General features: G+C 45.3%; 1 protein-coding gene across 3 annotated transcripts in view; it reads right to left on the bottom strand.

The window, feature by feature from the left end:
• The window catches only part of LOC112241718 (ankyrin repeat and IBR domain-containing protein 1-like), a 60,592-nt gene that overhangs the window by 1,736 nt on the left and 35,837 nt on the right, over positions 1 to 23,019 (bottom strand). For all 3 annotated transcript variants that reach the window (XM_042316893.1, XM_042316894.1, XM_042316895.1), the window contains 10 exons: positions 21,353 to 21,441; positions 18,779 to 18,909; positions 11,554 to 11,688; positions 5,253 to 5,339; positions 4,581 to 4,647; positions 4,192 to 4,337; positions 3,160 to 3,338; positions 2,910 to 2,961; positions 1,675 to 1,777; positions 31 to 74 (listed from right to left, as the gene is read on the bottom strand). In XM_042316893.1, the coding sequence (XP_042172827.1) occupies positions 31 to 74; positions 1,675 to 1,777; positions 2,910 to 2,961; positions 3,160 to 3,338; positions 4,192 to 4,337; positions 4,581 to 4,647; positions 5,253 to 5,339; positions 11,554 to 11,688; positions 18,779 to 18,909; positions 21,353 to 21,441 (1,033 nt within the window). The remainder of the gene's footprint in view (positions 1 to 30; positions 75 to 1,674; positions 1,778 to 2,909; positions 2,962 to 3,159; positions 3,339 to 4,191; positions 4,338 to 4,580; positions 4,648 to 5,252; positions 5,340 to 11,553; positions 11,689 to 18,778; positions 18,910 to 21,352; positions 21,442 to 23,019) is intronic.

Genomic DNA, 23,019 nt, shown 5'->3' with positions numbered 1-23,019 from the left:
CAGATGACATGAAAAACACACTGAACTCACCATGGGGGGACCAGGTCTTCGCCCACCTCCCATTTCCTGTGTGTCTGTTTTATGAATAAAAGAAGAAGAAACCAGTCAGTCAGTCAGCCAGCCAGTCAGTCATCCAGTCAGCAAGTCAGTCAGTCAGCCAGCCAGTCAGTCAGCCAGCCAGTCAGCCAGCCAGTCAGTCAGCCAGTCAGCAGCCAGCCAGCCCAGCCAGCCAGCCAGTCAGCCATCCAGTCAGCCAGCCAGCCAGCCAGTCAGTCAGTCAGCCATCCAGTCAGCCAGCCAGCCAGCAGTCAGCCAGCCAGCCATCCAGTCAGCCAGCCATCCAGTCAGCCAGCCAGTCAGCCATCCAGTCAGCCAGCCAGCCAGCCAGCCAGCCAGCCAGCCAGCCAGCCAGCCAGCCAGCCAGCCATCCAGTCAGCCAGCCAGTCCAGTCAGCCAGCCAGCAGCCATCCAGTCAGCCAGCCAGCCATCCAGTCAGTCAGCCAGCCAGCCAGCCAGCCAGCCAGCCAGCCAGCCATCCAGTCAGTCAGTCAATGTTACAGAACAATCACACTGACAAACTCACAGCTCAAACTATTCAAGGTCTTCCCAGTCGAAAGGAAAAGATAAGAGATTATTCCTTTTGTTACTTTTTTCTCCAGGAAAGAAGTCATTCATGTCAGTGAAAACACTGACCCCATTCATGGAGAAACACGTCAGCCTTTTAGGAAACACATTCAGTCATAGCTGGATATCCTATAGAAATACCAGGTAGACAGATACCTGGAAACACATCCAGTCATAGCTGGATATCCTATAGAAATACCAGGTAGACAGATACCTGGAAACACATTCAGTCAGCTGGATATCCTACAGAAATACCAGGTAGACAGATACCTGGAAACACATTCAGTCATAGCTGGATATCCTACAGAAATACCAGGTAGACAGATACCTGGAAACACATTCAGTCATAGTTGGATATCCTACAGACCAGGTTTTAAACACATTCAGTCATTTTATTAGGTAGACAGATACCTGGAAACACATTCAGTCATAGCTGGATATCCTACAGAAATACCAGGTAGACAGATACCTGGAAACACATTCAGTCATAGCTGGATATCCTACAGAAATACCAGGTAGACAGATACTTGGAAACACATTCAGTCATAGCTGGATATCCTACAGAAATACCAGGTAGACAGATACCTGGAAACACATTCAGTCAGCTGGATATCCTACAGAAATACCAGGTAGACAGATACCTGGAAACACATTCAGTCAGATACCTGGAAACACATTCAGTCATAGCTGGATATCCTATAGAAATACCAGGTAGACAGATACCTGGAAACACATTCAGTCATAGCTGGATATCCTATAGAAATACCAGGTAGACAGATTGGAATCATTTCAGCTGGATATCCTACAGAAATACCAGGTAGACAGATACCTGGAAACACATTCAGTCATAGTTGGATATCCTACAGAAATACCAGGTAGACAGATACCTGGAAACACATTCAGTCATAGCTGGATATCCTACAGAAATACCAGGTAGACAGATACCTGGAAACACTGCGACGGCTAGTCTAAAGCACTGAGACGGCGGCTAGTCTAAAACACTGCTATAGTATCTATCCATGAATCTTTTAGTTATTGATTCATTATTACCTAAAGTGCTGTCGCTATGCTCGTCAAGATGGGGAATGTCCCCTCTCTGTCTCCTCTGTTGACGATCCCTGTGTCTCCTCCGGTACTGAAACTCTGTATACTCCTGTAAAAAAGTCAGCCATTGATACCATGACGTCACAGGTCACAGGTATAACTGTAGCAGCCTTTTAGCTTCCAATAGTCACATGATTTAAAAATATTCACACTTACAACAGCAGCACATATTGAATAAACAGAAGACAATACCTTAAAAAAGCAGTGAATTTATAATTATTGTGCAATTTATAACTGTAGCAGCTCTTTTAGCTTCCTAATAGTCACATGATTTAAAAATATTCAGACTTACAACAGCTAGCTAGATATTCAGAACTACAACAGCTAGCTAGATATTCAAAACTGCAACAGCTAGCTAGATATTCAGAACTGCAACAGCTAGCTAGATATTCAGAACTGCAACAGCTAGCTAGATATTCAGAACTGCAACAGCTAGCTAGATATTCAGAACTACAACAGCTAGCTAGATATTCAGAACTACAACAGCTAGCTAGATATTCAGAACTACAACAGCTAGCTAGATATTCAGAACTACAACAGCTAGCTAGATATTCAGAACTACAACAGCTAGCTAGATATTCAGAACTACAACAGCTAGCTAGATATTCAGAACTACAACAGCTAGCTAGATATTCAGAACTACAACAGCTAGCTAGATATTCAGAACTACAACAGCTAGCTAGATATTCAGAACTACAACAGCTAGCTAGATATTCAGAACTACAACAGCTAGCTAGATATTCAGAACTACAACAGCTAGCTAGATATTCAGAACTACAACAGCTAGCTAGATATTCAGAACTACAACAGCTAGCTAGATATTCAGAACTACAACAGCTAGCTAGATATTCAGAACTACAACAGCTAGCTAGATATTCAGAACTACAACAGCTAGCTAGATATTCAGAACTACAACAGCTAGCTAGATATTCAGAACTACAACAGCTAGCTAGATATTCAGAACTACAACAGCTAGCTAGATATTCAGAACTACAACAGCTAGCTAGATATTCAGACTTACAACAGCTAGCTAGATATTCAGAACTACAACAGCTAGCTAGATATTCAGAACTACAACAGCTAGCTAGATATTCAGAACTACAACAGCTAGCTAGATATTCAGAACTACAACAGCTAGCTAGATATTCAGAACTACAACAGTTAGCTAGATATTTACTTACCTCAGGAGATGCAAAGCCCAAATACTCCCAGTCCCACGTTCCACCTCCAAAACTAGAAATACAAAATGTAGAACGTAATAACAGTTATTCTGTCATGTTATTAAAACACTTCAATTAGTGGAGAGAGAGAGAGAGAACAGAACACAGCAACTGTACGAGAAAACATCCAGAGTGAAAACACAATGGGGGGTGACCTTCATCTGCAATTGATTGATTTGGGGATTGAAAGGGTTTGTGAGGGGTCCCCCACCTGCGTCTAGGGGCCTCTGGGGAGTCGCTGGGGGCCACCCCTCGGGCGACGGAGGCCAGGAACTCCTGTCTCTTCTGCTGCACCAAACAGGCCGCTCGGATGATCTTGTGACGGGGAGTTCGGAGGTAAGGACGGTTGACTTTCTGAGCCAGGTCCTCTGTCACCATCTCCAAGTCAGTCTACACACAGACAGGAAGAGGCCAAACAAAAAGTCTATAAACTGTAGAGGACAAAAGTATCTCTGCATAGCTGCATGGTTTTAAACCATGAGGAAGCAGGGCCCTCTTCAATCTGCCGCCATAGGTGAACGCCTAACCGTGCCTAATGAACGGGCCAGCCGTGTGAGGAAGTCATTAACGAAGAGAGTAAAAAGGGTTCCTCACAACAAGATCTGTTATTTTAAAACCTCAGTGTTTGAGAGGAAGTCGGGTTTAAAACCTCAGTGTTTGAGAGGAAGTCGTTTTAAAACCTCAGTGTTTGAGAGGAAGTCGTTTTAAAACCTCAGTGTTTGAGAGGAAGTCGGGTTTAAAACCTCAGTGTTTGAGAGGAAGTCGGTTTAAAACCTCAGTGTTTGAGAGGAAGTCGTTTTAAAACCTCAGTGTTTGAGAGGAAGTCGAAAACCTCAGTGTTTGAGAGGAAGTTTTAAAACCTCAGTGTTTGAGAGGAAAACCTCAGTGTTTGAGAGGAAGTCGTTTTAAAACCTGTGTTTGAGAGGAAGTCGTTTTAAAACCTCAGTGTTTGAGAGGAAGTCGGGTTTAAAACCTCAGTGTTTGAGAGGAAGTCGGTTTAAAACCTCAGTGTTTGAGAGGAAGTCGTTTTAAAACCTCAGTGTTTGAGAGGAAGTCGTGTTTAAAACCTCAGTGTTTGAGAGGAAGTCGTTTTAAAACCTCAGTGTTTGAGAGGAAGTCGGTTTAAAACCTCAGTGTTTGAGAGGAAGTCGGTTTAAAACCTCAGTGTTTGAGAGGAAGTCGGTTTTTTGACAAGACATTTCAGATGTTTTATATAATCCTCTCGCTTAAGATCCGCCCGTACCTGCATAAGTTCAAAAATCTCTTTCTTGGTGGATTTGATCTCCAGGAAGAAGCCGTAGGGGTAAGAGCACTTGAGGATGCGACGCGTCTTCAGCAGCTCCAGTACAGCATCTTCAATGAACGTAGTGTCAGGTGGGCCTCCGTCTCCTGAGAGAGAAGAAGAGATCACGGATCAGGATTACTCACGCTCTCATACACACCGACTCATCATATCACATTCAGAAGAGAAAAAGAAAAGTGATAGATTTCAAGTACTTTAAGAGTGTCTTTAATACATCTCCACTGATTTCAGTCTGTGTGTTGGTCTATTTATTTGAAAATGGTTGTCTGCAAAACAAAATGGAACAAAACGATGAAAAAAACATTGACATGACGCGAATATCCACATACGTCCACTCAAGGCTCTGCTCAGCTGTTCCATCTTGTCTTTGGCTGTCTTCAACAGGCGCTGCTCCAGCTAGATAGAAGGACAGACAAGGTAAGGTCCCACACCAGGACTTACTAAAGCTATATGACATTTAAACAAACCCAGCTCTGTCCTACTTACCTGGACAGGGTGTCAGGCTACACCAGGACTTCCTAAAGCTACATGACAGTTAAACAAACCCATCTCTGCCCTACTTACCTGGACAGGGTGTCAGGTTACACCAGGACTTCCTAATACAAACTGGCTGGAGTTGTATTAGGAAATGCACCACAGCCCCTTTCACCAGGTAGCTGGGTTCATGGTTCTGGAAGCAGGTCCAGTATTTACCTGGTAGCTGTGTTCATGGTTCTGGAAGCAGGTCCAGTATTTACCTGGTAGCTGTGTTCATGGTTCTGGAAGCAGGTCCAGTATTTACCTGGTAGCTGTGTTCATGGTTCTGGAAGCAGGTCCAGTATTTACCTGGTAGCTGTGTTCATGGTTCTGGGAGCGGGTCCAGTATTTACCTGGTAGCTGTGTTCATGGTTCTGGAAGCGGGTCCAGTATTTACCTGGTAGCTGTGTTCATGGTTCTGGAAGCAGGTCCAGTATTTACCTGGTAGCTGTGTTCATGGTTCTGGAAGCAGGTCCAGTATTTACCTGGTAGCTGTGTTCATGGTTCTGGAAGCGGGTGTAGTAGTGCATGAAGCGGTCCAGTTCCTGGAATCCCTTGTGCTTCTTCTCAGCCTGCAATGACAAGAAGACGAGAAAAAATATATATATATTTTTTAAACACTATACATTTATATAGCTTATAATGGACCTATATATTCATATGAATTAAAACGGACCTATATATTTATATGAATTATAACATACCTATATATTTATATGAATTATAACAGACCTATATATTTATATGAATTATAACAGACCTATATATTTATATGAATTATAACAGACCTATATATTTATATAACATACCTATATATTTATATGAATTATAACGGACCTATATATTTATATGAATTATAACAGACCTTTATATTTATATAACAGACCTATATATTTATATGAATTATAACAGACCTATATATTTATATAACAGACCTATATATTTATATGAATTATAACAGACCTATATATTTATATGAATTATAACAGACCTATATATTTATATGAATTATAACGGACCTATATATTTATATGAATTATAACAGACCTTTATATTTATATAACAGACCTATATATTTATATGAATTATAACAGACCTATATATTTATATGAATTATAACAGACCTATATATTTATATGAATTATAACAGACCTATATATTTATATAAATTATAACGGACCAATATATTTATATGAATTATAACGGACCTATATATTTATATGAATTATAACAGACCTATATATTTATATGAATTATAACAGACCTATATATTTATATGAATTATAACAGACCTATATATTTATATGAATTATAACAGACCTATATATTTATATAAATTATAACAGACCTATATATTTATATAACATACCTATATATTTATATAAATTAAAACGGACCTATATATTTATATCAATTATAACGGACCTATATATTTATATAACAGACCTATATATTTATATGAATTATAACGGACCTATATATTTATATGAATTATAACAGACCTATATATTTATATGAATTATAACAGACCTATATATTTATATGAATTATAACAGACCTATATATTTATATAACAGACCTATATATTTATATGAATTATAACGGACCTATATATTTATATGAATTATAACAGACCTATATATTTATATGAATTATAACAGACCTATATATTTATATGAATTATAACAGACCTATATATTTATATAACAGACCTATATATTTATATAAATTATAACGGACCTATATTTATATGAATTATAACGGACCTATATTTATATGAATTATAACAGACCTATATATTTATATGAATTATAACAGACCTATATATTTATATAACATACCTATATATTTATATAAATTAAAACAGACCTATATATTGATATGAATTATAACAGACCTATATATTTATATAAATTATAACTGCCCTATATATTTATAAGAATTATAACAGACCTATATATTGATATAACATACCTATATATTTATATAAATTATAACGGACCTATATATTTATATGAATTATAACAGACCTATATATTTATATGAATTATAACTGCCCTATTTCTGCCCGTAAATTGATTAGAAAACAAAATCGGTCCAAAAAGTATGGGCCCAACGTTGAATGTCTAAATCCTGATGTGGCCCTCCAGACAAAATGTTACCCTACCCTGCTCTAGTCTTCCTGATGTGGCCCTCCAGACAAAATGTTACCCTACCCTGCTCTAGTATTCCTGATGTGGACCTCCAGACAAAATGATTCCCCACCCTGCTCTAGTCTTCTTGATGTGGCCCTCCAGACAAAATGTTACCCCACCCTGCTCTAGTCTTCCTGATGTGGCCCTCCAGACAAAATGTTACCCCACCCCGCTCTAGTCTTCCTGATGTGGCCCCACCCTGCTCTAGTCTTCCTGATGTGGCCCTCCCTCAGACAAAATGTTACCCCACCCCGCTCTAGTCTTCCTGATGTGGCCCTCCAGACAAAATGATTCCCCACCCTGCTCTAGTCTTCCTGATGTGGCCCTCCAGACAAAACGTTACCCCACCCTGCTCTAGTCTTCCTGATGTGGCCCTCCAGACAAAATGTTACCCCACCCCGCTCTAGTCTTCCTGATGTGGCCCTCCAGACAAAATGATTCCCCACCCCGCTCTAGTCTTCCTGATGTGGCCCTCCAGACAAAATGTTACCCCACCCCTGCTCTAGTCCTCCTGATGTGGCCCTCCAGACAAAATGTTACCCTACCCTGCTCTAGTCTTCCTGATGTGGCCCCACCCTGCTCTAGTCTTCCTGATGTGGCCCCACCCTGCTCTAGTCTTCCTGATGTGGCCCCACCTGCTCTAGTCTTCCTGATGTGGCCCCACCTCGCTCTAGTCTTCCTGATGTGGCCCCACCCTGCTCTAGTCTTCCTGATGTGGCCCCACCCTGCTCTAGTCTTCCTGATGTGGCCCCACCCTGCACTAGTCTTCCTGATGTGGCCCCACCCTGCACTAGTCTTCCTGATGTGGCCCCGCCCTGCTCCAGTCCTCCTGATGTGGCCCCACCCTGCTCTAGTCTTCCTGATGTGGCCCACCCTGCTCTAGTCTTCCTGATGTGGCCCCACCCTGCTCTAGTCTTCCTGATGTGGCCCCACCCTGTGCTCTAGTCTTCCTGATGTGGCCCCACACTGCTCTAGGCTTCCTGATGTGGCCCCACCCTGCTCTAGTCTTCCTGATGTGGCCCCGCCCTGCTCTAGTCCTCCTGATGTAGCCCCACCCTGTGCTCTAGTCTTCCTGATGTGGCCCCACCCTGCTCTAGTCCTCCTGATGTGGCCCCACCCTGCTCTAGTCTTCCTGATGTGGCCCTCCAGACAAAATGATTCCCCACCCTGCTCTAGTCTTCCTGATGTGGCCCTCCAGACAAAATGATTCCCCACCCTGCTCTAGTCTTCCTGATGTGGCCCTCCAGACAAAATGATTCCCCACCCTGCTCTAGTCTTCCTGATGTGGCCCTCCAGACAAAATGTTACCCCACCCTGCTCTAGTCTTCCTGATGTGGCCCTCCAGACAAAATGATTCCCCACCCTGCTCTAGTCTTCCTGATGTGGCCCTCCAGACAAAATGATTCCCCACCCTGCTCTAGTCTTCCTGATGTGGCCCTCCAGACAAAATGATTCCCCACCCTGCTCTAGTCTTCCTGATGTGGCCCTCCAGACAAAATGTTACCCCACCCCGCTCTAGTCCCTGATGTGGCCCTCCAGACAAAATGTTACCCTCTAGTCTTCCTGATGTGGCCCTCCAGACAAAATGTTACCCCACCCCGCTCTAGTCTTCCTGATGTGGCCCCACCCTGCTCTAGTCTTCCTGATGTGGCCCTCCAGACAAAATGTTCCCCACCCCTCTAGTCTTCCTGATGTGGCCCTCCAGACAAAATGTTACCCCACCCCGTCTTCCTGAGTCTTCCTGATGTGGCCCCACCCTGCTCTAGTCTTCCTGATGTGGCCCTCCAGACAAAATGTTCCCCCACCTCGCTCTAGTCTTCCTGATGTGGCCCTCCAGACAAAATGTTCCCCCACCTCGCTCTAGTCTTCCTGATGTGGCCCTCCAGACAAAATGATTCCCCACCCTGCTCTAGTCCACCTGATGTGGCCCTCCAGACAAAATGTTACCCCACCCTGCTCTAGTCCTCCTGATGTGGCCCTCCAGACAAAATGTTACCCTACCCTGCTCTAGTCTTCCTGATGTGGCCCCACCCTGCTCTAGTCTTCCTGATGTGGCCCCACCCTGCTCTAGTCTTCCTGATGTGGCCCCACCCTGTTCTAGTCTTCCTGATGTGGCCCTCCAGACAAAATGTTCCCCCACCTCGCTCTAGTCTTCCTGATGTGGCCCTCCAGACAAAATGATTCCCCACCCTGCTCTAGTCTTCCTGATGTGGCCCTCCAGACAAAATGTTCCCCCACCCTGCTCTAGTCTTCCTGATGTGGCCCCACCCCGCTCTAGTCTTCCTGATGTGGCCCCACCCTGCTCTAGTCTTCCTGATGTGGCCCCACCCTGCTCTAGTCTTCCTGATGTGGCCCCACCCTGCTCTAGTCTTCCTGATGTGGCCCCACCTCGCTCTAGTCTTCCTGATGTGGCCCCACCTCGCTCTAGTCTTCCTGATGTGGCCCCACCCTGCTCTAGTCTTCCTGATGTGGACCCACCCTGCTCTAGTCTTCCTGATGTGGCCCCACCCTGCTCTAGTCTTCCTGATGTGGCCCCACCCTGCTCTAGTCTTCCTGATGTGACCCCACCCTGCTCTAGTCTTCCATCTCATCTCATATGCATACTATATACTGTACTCTATATCATCGACTGCATCCTTATGTAATACATGTATCACTAGCCACTTTAACTATGCCACTTTGTTTACATACTCATCTCATATGTATATACTGTACTCGATATCATCTACTGTATCTTGCCTATGCTGCTCTGTACCATCACTCATTCATATATCCTTATGTACATATTCTTTATCCCCTTACACTGTGTATAAGACAGTAGTTTTGGAATTGTTAGTTAGATCACTTGTTGGTTATTACTGCATTGTCGGAACTAGAAGCACAAGCATTTCGCTACACTCGCATTAACATCTGCTAACCATGTGTATGTGACCAAATAAAATTTGATTTGATTTGATTTGATTCTGATGTGGCCCCACCCTGCTCTAGTCTTCCTGATGTGCCCCTCCAGACAAAATGCTCATGTCTCTAGACTCACAGTGAGTCCCAAACTGCATCCTATTACCTATATAGTGCACTACTTTGAACCAGAGCCTATGGGGGATAGGGTGTCATAATCCCTATATAGGTGTCATAATCCCTATATAGTGCACTAATTTTAACCAGAGCCTATGAGGGATAGGTGATAGGGTGTCATAATCCCTATATAGTGCACTACTTTTAACCAGAGCCTATGAGGAAGGGGTGATAGGGTGTCATAATCCCTATATAGTGCACTACTTTTAACCAGAGCCTACGAGGGATAGGAGATAGGGTGTCGATTCAGCCAACCACAGTGTCCTCTGCCAGCAATGACAAAACAACCGATTCTTATTGCCTCCAGTCTCTCATCTCTCCCTGGCAGGGCTGGTCTTGGTGAGTGGAGTACAGCAATATAACACAGGACAAAGGTGTACTGCAGAAGTACATCTCTCCCTGGCAGGGCTGGTCTTGGTGAGTGGAGTACAGCAATATAACACAGGACAGAGGTGGACTGCAGAAGTACATCTCTCCCTGGCAGGGCTGGTCTTGGTGAGTAGAGTACAGCAATATAACACAGGACAAAGGTGGACTGCAGAAGTACAACTCTCCCTGGCAGGGCTGGTCTTGGTGAGTGGAGTACAGCAATATAACACAGGACAAAGGTGGACTGCAGAAGTACATCTCTCCCTGGCAGGGCTGGTCTTGGTGAGTAGAGTACAGCAATATAACACAGGACAAATGGTGGACTGCAGAAGTACAAGGGCTGGTCTTGGTGAGTAGAGTACAGCAATATAACACAGGACAAAGGTGGACTGCAGAAGTACAACTCTCCCTGGCAGGGCTGGTCTTGGTGAGTGGAGTACAGCAATATAACACAGGACAAAGGTGGACTGCAGAAGTACATTAACAACATGTTGATGACCCTCTGGGCATCTTGTGATGGAGGTGCACTGTCACGGAGTTTCTCTCTGAAGCATAGAGTGAGTGAAAGAGTGAGTGAAAGAGTGAGTGAGTGAAAGAGTGAGTGAAAGAGTGAGTGAGTGAGTGAGTGAGTGAGTGAGTGAGTGAGTGAGTGAGTGAGTGAGTGAGTGAAAGAGTGAGTGAGTGAAAGTGAGTGAGTGAGTGAGTGAGTGAGAGAGTGAGTGAGTGAAAGAGTGAGTGAGTGAAAGAGTGAGTGAGTGAGTGAGTGAGTGAGTGAGTGAAAGAGTGAGTGAGTGAGTGAGTGAGTGAGTGAGTGAGTGAGTGAGTGAGTGAGTGAGTGAAAGAGTGAGTGAGTGAAAGAGAGTGAGTGAGTGAGTGAGTGAAAGTGAGTGAGTGAGTGAAAGAAAGAGTGAGTGTGAGTGAGTGTGTGTATTCCACACCTCCACAGTCATGTCTTTGTTCTGCTCCTCCAGTGAAAGAAAGAGTGAGTGAGTGAAAGAGTGAGTGAGTGAGTGAGTGAGTGAGTGAGTGAGTGAGTGTGTGTGTGTGTGTGTGTGTGTGTGTGTGTGTGTGTGTGTGTGTGTGTGTGTGTGTGTGTGTGTGTGTGTGTGTGTGTGTGTGTGTGTGTGTGTGTGTGTGTATTCCACACCTCCACAGTCATGTCTTTGTTCTGCTCCTCCACCTGGTTGATGACCTCATAGCGGGTACAGCGGTAGTAACCTCCAGTAGACGAGCTGTGTTTCTTCCATTCCTCCAGACAGATCCAGCAGAAGTCATACTTACACTGCAGAGAGGGAAGAGGGAAGAGGAGGTAGTCAGTCAGTAGCAGGACATACCAAGGCCCTAACCTCTGGCATGGCTAAAGGTCAGTAGCAGGAAATACCAAGGCCCTAACCTCTGGTATGACTAAAGATAGTCAGTCAGTAGCAGGAAATACCAAGGCTCTAAGCTCTGGCATGACTAAAGGTAGAGAGTCAGTAGCAGGAAATACCAAGGCCCTAACCTCTGGCATGACTAAAGATAGTCAGTCAGTAGCAGGAAATACCAAGGCCCTAACCTCTGGCATGGCTAAAGGTCAGTAGCAGGAAATACCAAGGCCCTAACCTCTGGCATGACTAAAGGTAGTCAGTCAGTAGCAGGAAATACCAAGGCTCTAACCTCTGGCATGACTAAAGGTAGAGAGTCAGTAGCAGGAAATACCAAGGCCCTAACCTCTGGCATGACTAAAGGTAGTCAGTCAGTAGCAGGAAATACCAAGGCCCTAACCTCTGGTATGACTAAAGGTAGTCAGTCAGTAGCAGGAAATACCAAGGCCCTAACCTCTGGCATGACTAAAGGTAGAGAGTCAGTAGCAGGAAATACCAAGGCCCTAACCTCTGGCATGACTAAAGGTAGAGAGTCAGTAGCAGGACATACCAAGGCCCTAACCTCTGGTATGACTAAAGGTAGTCAGTCAGTAGCAGGAAATACCAAGGCCCTAACCTCTGGCATGACTAAAGGTAGTCAGTCAGTAGCAGGAAATACCAAGGCCCTAACCTCTGGCATGACTAAAGGTCAGTAGCAGGAAATACCAAGGCCCTAACCTCTGGCATGACTAAAGGTCAGTAGCAGGAAATACCAAGGCCCTAACCTCTAAAGCCTGGGACCCATAAGGGAGCCGGCCAAAGACGGTCTGTGGCTGGGTAGCTGGCCTTGAAGAGGTTGCTGGAACGCAGACTGAACAAGAGTTTTCCCCCTGTGATTTAAAACTAATCAATGGTCCTCTATGTGTTCTCTTGATCTGACACCAGGGAGTCACTCCATCCATTTACACACTGCATACAGATCTATCCATCTGAGAGGAAATGTCCTGACTAGAGGTAAAAACCACCGAACACTACCACCTTTCACCATGATTTACAGTCTTATTCAGCCCTCGGTGACTCCAACTAGAAACACTGCTTCGCTGGCTGTGTGGTGACGATGTAAAAAGGAAACTAAAACACAAAGCCAACTGCTGAAATCACTGTTGTCCTGAGGAGACAGGACTTGGATGGCACTCAAGATAATCTATAGTATATAGTGACTGACAGAGAGAGAAGATAGAAGAGAGAGAGAGAAGACCTCTAACAAGCCTGGGACCCATAACAGAGAGAGCCAACAGAGAGAGTCTGTGGCTGGGTAGCTAAGACAGAGAAGAGAGTTGAGGAGAGAGTAACAGACACAACAAGAGAGAGAGTAGAGGAGAATAACAATGGAGAGAGACAGAGAGAGAGAGGAGAGAGGAGATCCATTAACAGAGAGAGAGAGTAGAGGAGAGACTAACAGAGAGAAAGTAGGGAGAGCACAACAAAGAGAGAGAGTAGAGGAGAGCACAACAGAGAGAGAGAGTAGAGGAGAGCATAACAGAGAGAGAGACAGAGAGAGAGAGTAGAGGAGAGCACAACAGAGAGAGAGTAGAGGAGAGCGTAACAGAGAGAGAGAGTAGAGGAGAGCACAACAGAGAGAGAGAGTGAGAGGAGAGCACAACAAAGAGAGAGAGTAGAGCATCCTGACTGGCACAACAGAGAGAGTAGAGGAGAGCGTAACAGTCTTAGAGTCAGCCACAACAGAGAGAGAGTAGAGGAGAGCACAACAAGAGAGAGAGTAGAGGAGAGCACAACAGAGAGAGGAGTAGAGGAGAGCACAACAAAGAGAGAGAGTAGAGGAGAGCACAACAGAGAGAGAGAGTACAAGAGCACAACAGAGAGAGAGAGTAGAAGAGCACAACAGAGAGAGAGAGCAGAGGAGACAGAGAGAGTAGAGGAGAGCACAACAGAGATAAGAGGAAGAGTAGAGAGAGAGTAGAGAGAGAGACAGAGAGAGAGAGGAAGAGAGGAGAGCAGTAACAGAGAGAGAGTAGAGGAGAGCGTAACAGAGATAGAGAGTAGAGGAGAGCACAACAGAGAGAGAGAGTAGAGGAGAGCACAACAGAGAGAGAGAGTAGAGGAGAGCACAACAGAGAGAGAGAGTAGAGGAGAGCACAACAGAGAGAGAGAGTAGAGGAGAGCACAACAGAGAGAGAGAGTAGAGGAGAGCGTAACAGAGAGAGAGAGTAGAGGAGAGCACAACAGAGATAGAGAGTAGAGGAGAGCACAACAGAGATAGAGAGTAGAGGAGAGCACAACAGAGATAGAGAGTAGAGGAGAGCACAACAGAGAGAGAGAGTAGAGGAGAGCACAACAAAGAGAGAGAGTAGAGGAGAGCACAACAGAGATAGAGAGTAGAGGAGAGCGTAACAGAGAGAGAGACAGAGAGAGAGAGAGAACGACAACATCATGTAGTACAACAGACCTGTCACTACAACATCATGTAGTACAACAGACCTGTCACTACATCATGTGGGACAACAGACCTGTCACTACAACATCATGTGGGACAACAGACCTGTCACTACATCATGTGGGACAACAGACCTGTCACTACAGCATCATGTAGTACAACAGACCTGTCACTACAACATCATGTAGGACAACAGACCTGTCACTACAACATCATGTAGTACAACAGACCTGTCACTACAACACTACAACATCATGTAGTACAACAGACCTGTCACTACATCATGTGGGACAACAGACCTGTCACTACAACATCATGTGGGACAACAGACCTGTCACTACAGCATCATGTAGGACAACAGACCTGTCACTACAACATCATGTGGGACAACAGACCTGTCACTACAACATCATGTAGTACAACAGACCTGTCACTACAACATCATGTAGGACAACAGACCTGTCACTACAACATCATGTGGGACAACAGACCTGTCACTACAACATCATGTAGGACAACAGACCTGTCACTACAACATCATGTAGTACAACAGACCTGTCACTACAACATCATGTAGGACAACAGACCTGTCACTACAACATCATGTAGGACAACAGACCTGTCACTACAACATCATGTAGTACAACAGACCTGTCACTACAACATCATGTAGTACAACAGACCTGTCACTACAACATCATGTAGGACAACAGACCTGTCACTACAACATCATGTAGGACAACAGACCTGTCACTACAACATCATGTACAACAGACCTGTCACTACAACATCATGTAGTACAACAGACCTGTCACTACAACATCATGTAGTACAACAGACCTGTCACTACAACATCATGTAGGACAACAGACCTGTCACTACAACATCATGTAGGACAACAGGCCTGTCACTACAACATCATGTAGTACAACAGACCTGTCACTACAACATCATGTAGGACAACAGACCTGTCACTACAACATCATGTAGTACAACAGACCTGTCACTACAACATCATTTAGGACAACAGACCTGTCACTACAACATCATGTAGGACAACAGGCCTGTCACTACAACATCATGTAGGACAACAGGCCTGTCACTACAGCCCTCAGGCTAGTACAGAGCTGACGACAGTCCCCAAGGCCCGTGTCTCTCTACTCTCAACATACCCATTCATCTCTTTCGGCTACAGCAGAACAGTCCTCGTGGATGTGATTTAGGCCTCGTGACAGATGTCTTCTCTCGTTTCTGGTTGTGTTGAATGTGACAACGTGAGACATGTTTTAAATGTCTGTTGGGAGTAGCCTAGTCACAGTTTTGACTTCAAATCAGCTTGAATATCTACGGCAAAACTTGACTGACTATCTAGCAATGATTACCAACCAACTTGACAGAGCTTGAAGAATTATTTTTTTAAAGAATAATGTGCAAATATTGTTCAATCGAGGCGTGTAAAGGTCTTAGAGACTTACCCAGAAAGCCTCACAGCTGTAATCTCTGGCAAAGGTGATTCTGTGTAAGTCTGGCCCAGGAGTGGGAAGGTGAACGGAAAGGCTCTGGAGCAACAGACCCTTGCTGTCTCTGCCTCATGCCTGGCAACAGTTCCCCTTTTCCACTCTTTCCACTGGGATTCTCTGCCTCTAACCCTATTACAGGGGCTGGGTCACTGGCTTACTGGGGCTCTCATGTAGTCCCTGGAGGGGGTGCGTCACCTGAGTGGGTTGATTCACTGTTGTGGTCATCCTGTCTGCTGGCGCCCCCCTTGGGTTGTGCCGTGGCGGAGATCTTTGTGGGCTATACTCAGCCTTGTCTCAGGATGGTAAGTTGGTGGTTGAAGATATCCCTCTAGTGGTGTGGGGGCTGTGCTTTGGCAAAGTGGGTGGGGTTATATCCTTCCTGTTTGGCCCTGTCCGGGGGTGACCTCGGATGGGGCCACAACACCCCTCCTGTCTCAGCCTCCAGTATTTATGCTGCAGTAGTTTATGTGTCGGGGGCTGGGGTCAGTTTGTTATATCTGAGTACTTCTCCTGTCCTAAGTTCCTGTGTGAATCGAAGTGTGCTTCTCTAATTCTCTCCTTCTCTCTTTCTTTCTCTCTCAGGAACTGAGCCCTAGGACCTGAGCTCCAGGACTACCTGACATGATGACTCTTGCTGTCCCAGTCCACCTGGCCATGCTGCTGCTCCAGTTTCAACTTCCACCTGACTGTTCTGCCTTATTATTGTTCGACCATGCTGGTCATTTATGAACATTTGAACATCTTGGCCATGTTCTGTTATAATTCCACCCGGCACAGCCAGAAGAGGACTGGCCAACATAGCCTGGTTCCTCTCTAGGTTTCTTCCTAGGTTTTGGCCTTTCTAGGGAGTTTTTCCTAGCCACCGTGTTCACACCTGCATTGCTTGCTGTTTGGGGTTTTAGGTCTTACAGCACTTTGAGATATCAGCTGATGTACAGCTGTATAAATCTTTGATTTGAAAGATTTGATTTGATTCTACTATGTGACTCAGGGGCATGAATACTTGTAGAAATATGAAATTTAAAAAAAAATCAATTTCAATTTGCAAACATTTCTAAAAACATGTTTTCACTTTGTCATTAAGGGGTAGTTTGTGTACAGGGGTGACAAAAAAAACAAGGCTGTAATACAACAGTCAAGGGGTATGAATACATTATGAAGGTTCTGTACATTCAGAAAGCACTCAGACCTCTTCACTTCTTCTACATTTCGTTAGGTTACAGCCTTATTCTAAAATTGACAAGTGAAAAAAAAAAAAAGATTTAATCAATCTATACACAATACCTCCTAATGACATCACAATACCTCATAATGACATCACAATACCTCCTAATGACATCACAATACCTCCTAATGACATCACAATACCTCCTAATGACATCGCAATACCTCATAATGACATCACAATACCTCCTAATGACATCGCAATACCTCATAATGACATCGCAATACTTACTCAGTACTTTGTTGAAGCGCCTTTGGCAGCGATTACAGCCTCCAGTCTTCTTGGGTATGATGCTACCAGCTTGGCACACCTGTATTTGGGGAGTTTCTCCCATTCCTCTCTGCAGATCCTCTCAAGCTCTGTCAGGTTGGATGAGGAGTGTCGCTGCACAGCTATTTTCAGGTCTCTCCAGAGATGTTAGATCGGGTTCAAGTCCAGGCTCTGGCTGGGCCACACAAGGACATTCAGAGACTGGTCCCGAAGCCACTCATGCGTTGTCTTGGCTGTGTGCTTAGGGATGCTGTCCTGTTGGAAGGTGAACCTTCGACCCAGTCTGAGGTCCTAAGCGCTCTGGAGCAGGTTTTCCTCAAGGATCTCTCTGTACTTTGCTCTGTTCATCTTGCCCTTGATCCTGACTAGTCTCCCAGTCCCTGCCGCTGGAAAACAGCGCTTTAATGTTGGGATGGTGCCAGGTTTCCTCCAGACGTGAAGCTTGGCATTCAGGCCAAAGAGCAATCTTGGTTTCATCAGACCAGAGAATCTTGTTTCTCATGGTCTGAGAGTCCTTTAGGTGCCTTTTGGCAAACTCCAAGCTGGCTGTGATGTGCCTTGTACTGAGGAGTGGCTTCCATCTGGCCACTACCATAAAGGCCTGATTGGTGGAGTGCTGCCGAGATGGTTGTCCTTCTGGAAGATTCTCCCATCTCCACAGAGGAACTCTGGAGCCCTGTCAGAGGGACCATCGGGTTCAAGGTCACCTCCCTGACCAAGGCCCTTCTCCCCTGATTCCTCAGTTTGGCCGGACAGCCAGCGCTAGGAAGAATCTTGTTTTTTTTGCTTTGTCAATTATGGGGTATTGTGATGTCATTATGGGGTATTGTGATGTCATTATGGGGTATTGCATGTAGATTGATGAGGGAAAAAATAAATGTAATCCATTTTAGAATAAGGCTGTAATGTGTCAAAAAATGTGGAAGAAGTCAAGGGGCCTGAATACTTTCAGAAAGCCCTGTATACAAAAGAGAGATCCGAGTTTCAGAAGGGTTGAATGTGATTAGACCCTTAGAGCTCCACACCATCAGAGAGTTGCCCTACTTTTCCCCTGACCATAACAAAACAGCATTTTCCAGATAACTCTAGGTCCTCAAATACATTTCCTGGAGTATCTAACATTATAAACTGGGTGGTTCCAGCCATGAATGCTGATTGGCTGACAGTCGTTCTACATCAGACCGTATACCACGGGTATGTGCTCTAATTAAGTTGGTAACCAGTTTATAATTAAGCAATAAGGCACCTCGGGGGTTAGTGATATATGGCCAATATACCACAGCTAAAGGCTGTGTCCAAGCACTCCACGTTGCATCGTACATAAGAACAGCCCTTAGCCGTGGTATATTGGCCATATACCACACCTCCTCAGGCCTTATTGCTTAATTATAACATTCTTCAGATAGATATCCTGGTTTCCTCCCAAATGGCTCCCTATTCCCTATTTAGTGCACTACTTCTGACTAGGGCCCCATAGACTCTGGTCAAAAGCAGTGCACTATATAGGGCGTAGGGTGCCATTTGGTACTCGATGTCCAAGACACTGTTAGTCTACCTACCTTAGCACACTGCATGTGGTTGCAGCCTTCGTTCTTCTGAATAGGAGACTTGCAGTTGGCGCAGGGTTTGGCGTTTGACAGTAACCACAAGCAGTTGGCTGCGTCTTCATAGGCTTCACTCACACCAGCCACTTCCCAGGGGGAAAAACAACAACACAACACACAGCTAACTGGACACGACTCCTTCCACAGCATTCAGAGAGTGTTCCTAGAACCTACAGAGAGTGTGTGTGTGTGTGTGTGAGTGAGTGAGTGAGTGAGTGAGTGAGTGAGTGAGTGAGTGAGTGAGTGAGTGAGTGAGTGAGTGAGAGAGTGAGAGAGAGAGAGAGAGAGAGAGAGAGTGTGTGTGTGTGGTGTGGTGTGTGGGGTGTGTGTTCTCTCTAATAGCCCATTACAACCTGACGGTAATCGCTGCTTTTGAAACACTGCGTCTTTATTCTCTGGAAGGCATCCTAATTGGCACCCTATTCCCTATGTAGTACACTACTTTTGAACAAGGTGCATAGGACACATAGTCTACTACTTTTGACCAGAGCCCTATGTAGGGAATAGGGTAACCTTTAAGAAAAATCACTGACTGAACAGAATGGAACCGCGATAGCTTTTAAAGCCTGAACAAAAGCACTCAGGGAAACTGGTTTCCAAGCACAACAATAACGCCTTTCATTCCTGCCTGAAACCTGGTGTTGTCTGTAGCTAGCGTCTGAAACCTGGTGTTGCCTGTAGCTAGCGTCTGAAACCTGGTGTTGTCTGTAGCTAGCGTCTGAAACCTAGTGTTGCCTGTAGCTAGCGTCTGAAACCTGGTGTTGTCTGTAGCTAGCGTCTGAAACCTAGTGTTGCCTGTAGCTAGCGTCTGAAACCTGGTGTTGCCTGTAGCTAGCGTCTGAAACCTGGTGTTGCCTGTAGCTAGCGTCTGAAACCTGGTGTTGTCTGAAACCTGGTGTTGCCTGTAGCTAGCGTCTGAAACCTGGTGTTGCCTGTAGCTAGCGTCTGAAACCTGGTGTTGTCTGTAGCTAGCGTCTGAAACCTGGTGTTGCCTGTAGCTAGCGTCTGAAACCTGGTGTTGCCTGTAGCTAGCCTGAACCCGGTGTTGTCTGAAACCTGGTGTTGTCTGTAGCTAGCGTCTGAAACCTGGTGTTGCCTGTAGCTAGCGTCCTGAACCCGGTGTTGCCTGTAGCTAACCCGCGTCCTGAACCCGGTGTTGTCTGTAGCTGCGTCCTGAACCCGGTGTTGTCTGTAGCTAGCGTCTGAAACCTGGTGTTGCCTGAAACCTAGCCTGTAGCGTCCTGAACCCTGGTGTTGCCTGTAGCTAGCGTCCTGAACCCCTGGTGTTGTCTGTAGCTAGCGAACCTCCTGAACCCTGGTGTTGTCTGTAGCTAGCGTCTGAAACCTGGTGTTGCCTGTAGCTAGCGTCCTGAACCCGGTGTTGCCTGTAGCTAGCGTCCTGAACCCGGTGTTGTCTGTAGCTAGCGTCCTGAACCCGGTGTTGTCTGTAGCTAGCGAACCCGGTGTTGTCTGAAACCTGGTGTTGCCTGTAGCTAGCGTCTGAAACCTGGTGTCGCCTGTAGCTAGCGTCTGAAACCTGGTGTTGCCTGTAGCTAGCGTCCTGAACCTGGTGTTGCCTGCAGCTAGCGTCCTGAACCTGGTGTTGTCTGTAGCTAGTGTCTGAAACCTGGTGTTGTCTGTAGCTAGCATCCTGAACCTGGTGTTGCCTGTAGCTAGCGTCTGAAACCTGGTGTTGTCTGTAGCTAGAGTCTGAAACCTGGTGTTGTCTGTAGCTAGCGTCCTGAACCTGGTGTTGCCTGCAGCTAGCGTCTGAAACCTGGTGTTGTCTGTAGCTAGCGTCTGAAACCTGGTGTTGCCTGTAGCTAGCGTCTGAAACCTGGTGTTGTCTGTAGCTAGCGTCTGAAACCTGGTGTTGCCTGTAGCTAGCGTCTGAAACCTGGTGTTGTCTGTAGCTAGCGTCTGAAACCTGGTGTTGCCTGTAGCTAGCGTCTGAAACCTGGTGTTGCCTGTAGCTAGCGTCTGAAACCTGGTGTTGCCTGTAGCTAGCGTCTGAAACCTGGTGTTGCCTGTAGCTAGCGTCCTGAAGGGGCTCAAGTCAAAAGTAGTGTACTATAAAGGGAATAGGCTGGCATTTGAGACACGGGATTCGAGTCCATGAAGTTGAACGGTCCATCAATGGATGGCAGATATCAAGCCTAGCAGCAGTGACTTGGATACAGCGGGATTTGTTTTTGGGAGATGATATGATTTCTGAAGGAAACGTGTCCATATCATCACACAGGAAACAAACATTTTTAGGGTTGGTGACTCCCTCAGTAGGAAGCCGTTTGGGTGACTGATCGGGTTTCCATAAATAGAGCATCTGTGACCGATTCCACATTTCTGCTTCTGTCAAAAAGACATTGTTGTAATGTGTAATGGAGGACAGAAGCCATTTTTAATATGTAAAGTGGTATTCACAGTCTACGGAGGTGAAAAAGAGCAAGAGATGCACAACAACAACATCACATGAAGAAGTATACTGGGTTTTCTTTAGAAAACTAATCCATTAATAGTAGAGATGCTTACATTCCTGGGGTCTCATCTCAGTCACTTCAGCCAACCACATCTTCCATGTCTGGCAGTCGCATGGTTCATGGGCTTCTCCCTGGCACTCCCTGGAGACAGACAGAAAGACGGATGAGTTCACCCTCCAGACACATCATACCGTCTATTTATGTTCTGTCGGGGAAACACATCCGATGCATTCCTCAAGACTACCACAGACATGAAAGGAGTAGACAATAGAATGCAGAATCAAACATCTCTGTGTTCTAAGAAGACTGTTCATACCACTCATCTAATCTAATGACTAGACAGGATAGAATGCAGAATCAAACATCTCTGTGTTCTAACAAGACTGTAAGACACTTATAGAATCTCTGCCAAGGCTCATTGAAGGTGTTCTGGAGGCTGGTGGCCCAACGCCCAATTAAAACACTTTATGTTGGTGTTTCCTTTATTTCGGCAGATACCTGAATATATTTATTTTTAAACGCTATGAACAGGCCCCAATTAACATCAACATGGCTGTAATCTAAAGAGCAATATTAGTTACTATCAAAGATTATGATAACTAACCCTTTTATCTGTGGTGTTATTAGCTACTATGCTAGCTAGCAGGCTAGATAAACATGTTGCTAAGATATCTGATAGGATAGGGCTCTCTCCCAACCCTGGTCCTGGAGTGATACCCTCCTGTAGGTTTTCAATCCAACCCCAGTCTTAACTTTCCTGATTCAGCTTTATCCTGGACTATCAGACAACCATCTTATTACATTTGCAACAAAATATTTTGCTTAGACCCCAACCAAGGATTATCAAAAGCCACAATATAAATTCTCAGACAACCCAAAGATTGTCTTGAGAATTCCTAGATGCCCATCCAGAATCCCTCCACCTACCCAAGGACGTCGAAGTACAAAAATCAGATAACCACCTAACCGAGGAAGTAACCGAAGTTAACCTCGCAAAGAAACTAACTGCCTGGGCCGCAGAAAATACCAGAGTCCTGAAGCAAGCTTCTAGAAAATTGGAACGGAAAATGGCGCCCCACCAAACAGGAAGTCTTCCGACTAGCTTGGAAAGACAGTACCGTGCAATATGGTAAAGACCTCACTGCTGCTCCACCAAACAGGAAGTATTCTGACTAGCTTGGAAAGACAGTACCGTGCAATATGGAGGAGACCTCACTGCTGCTCCACCAAACAGGAAGTATTCTGACTAGCTTGGAAAGACAGTACCGTGCAATATGGAGGAGACCTCACTGCTGCTCCACCAAACAGGAAGTATTCCGACTAGCTTGGAAAGGCCGTACCGTGCAATATGGAGGAGACCTCACTGCTGCTCCACCAAACAGGAAGTCTTCCGACTAGCTTGGAAAGGCCGTACCGTGCAATATGGAAAAGACCTCACTGCTGCTCCACCAAACAGGAAGTCTTCCGACTAGCTTGGAAAGACAGTACCGTGTAACATGGAAAAGACCTCACTGCTGCCTGATCAGCCTACTTTTCCAACCTGAATGAGGAGAATAAAAACACTCCTACATGTATTTTTGATACCGTCTTCCTGTTAAGGCTAGTAGCTGATATCAAGGTGATAAAGGTTTTTGGATCTGCTCCTACCGATGTCTCTGATTTGGGCTAGTAGCTGATATCAAGGTTTTACTGCTAACCTACAATGCATTACATGGGCTT

Source organism: Oncorhynchus tshawytscha, unplaced genomic scaffold (assembly GCF_018296145.1).
Source record: "Oncorhynchus tshawytscha isolate Ot180627B unplaced genomic scaffold, Otsh_v2.0 Un_contig_4095_pilon_pilon, whole genome shotgun sequence".
Taxonomy (NCBI): Eukaryota; Metazoa; Chordata; class Actinopteri; order Salmoniformes; family Salmonidae; genus Oncorhynchus; species Oncorhynchus tshawytscha.
The sequence above is the reverse complement of the archived record's forward strand: the minus strand, read 5'-3'. Positions and strand labels throughout refer to the sequence as shown.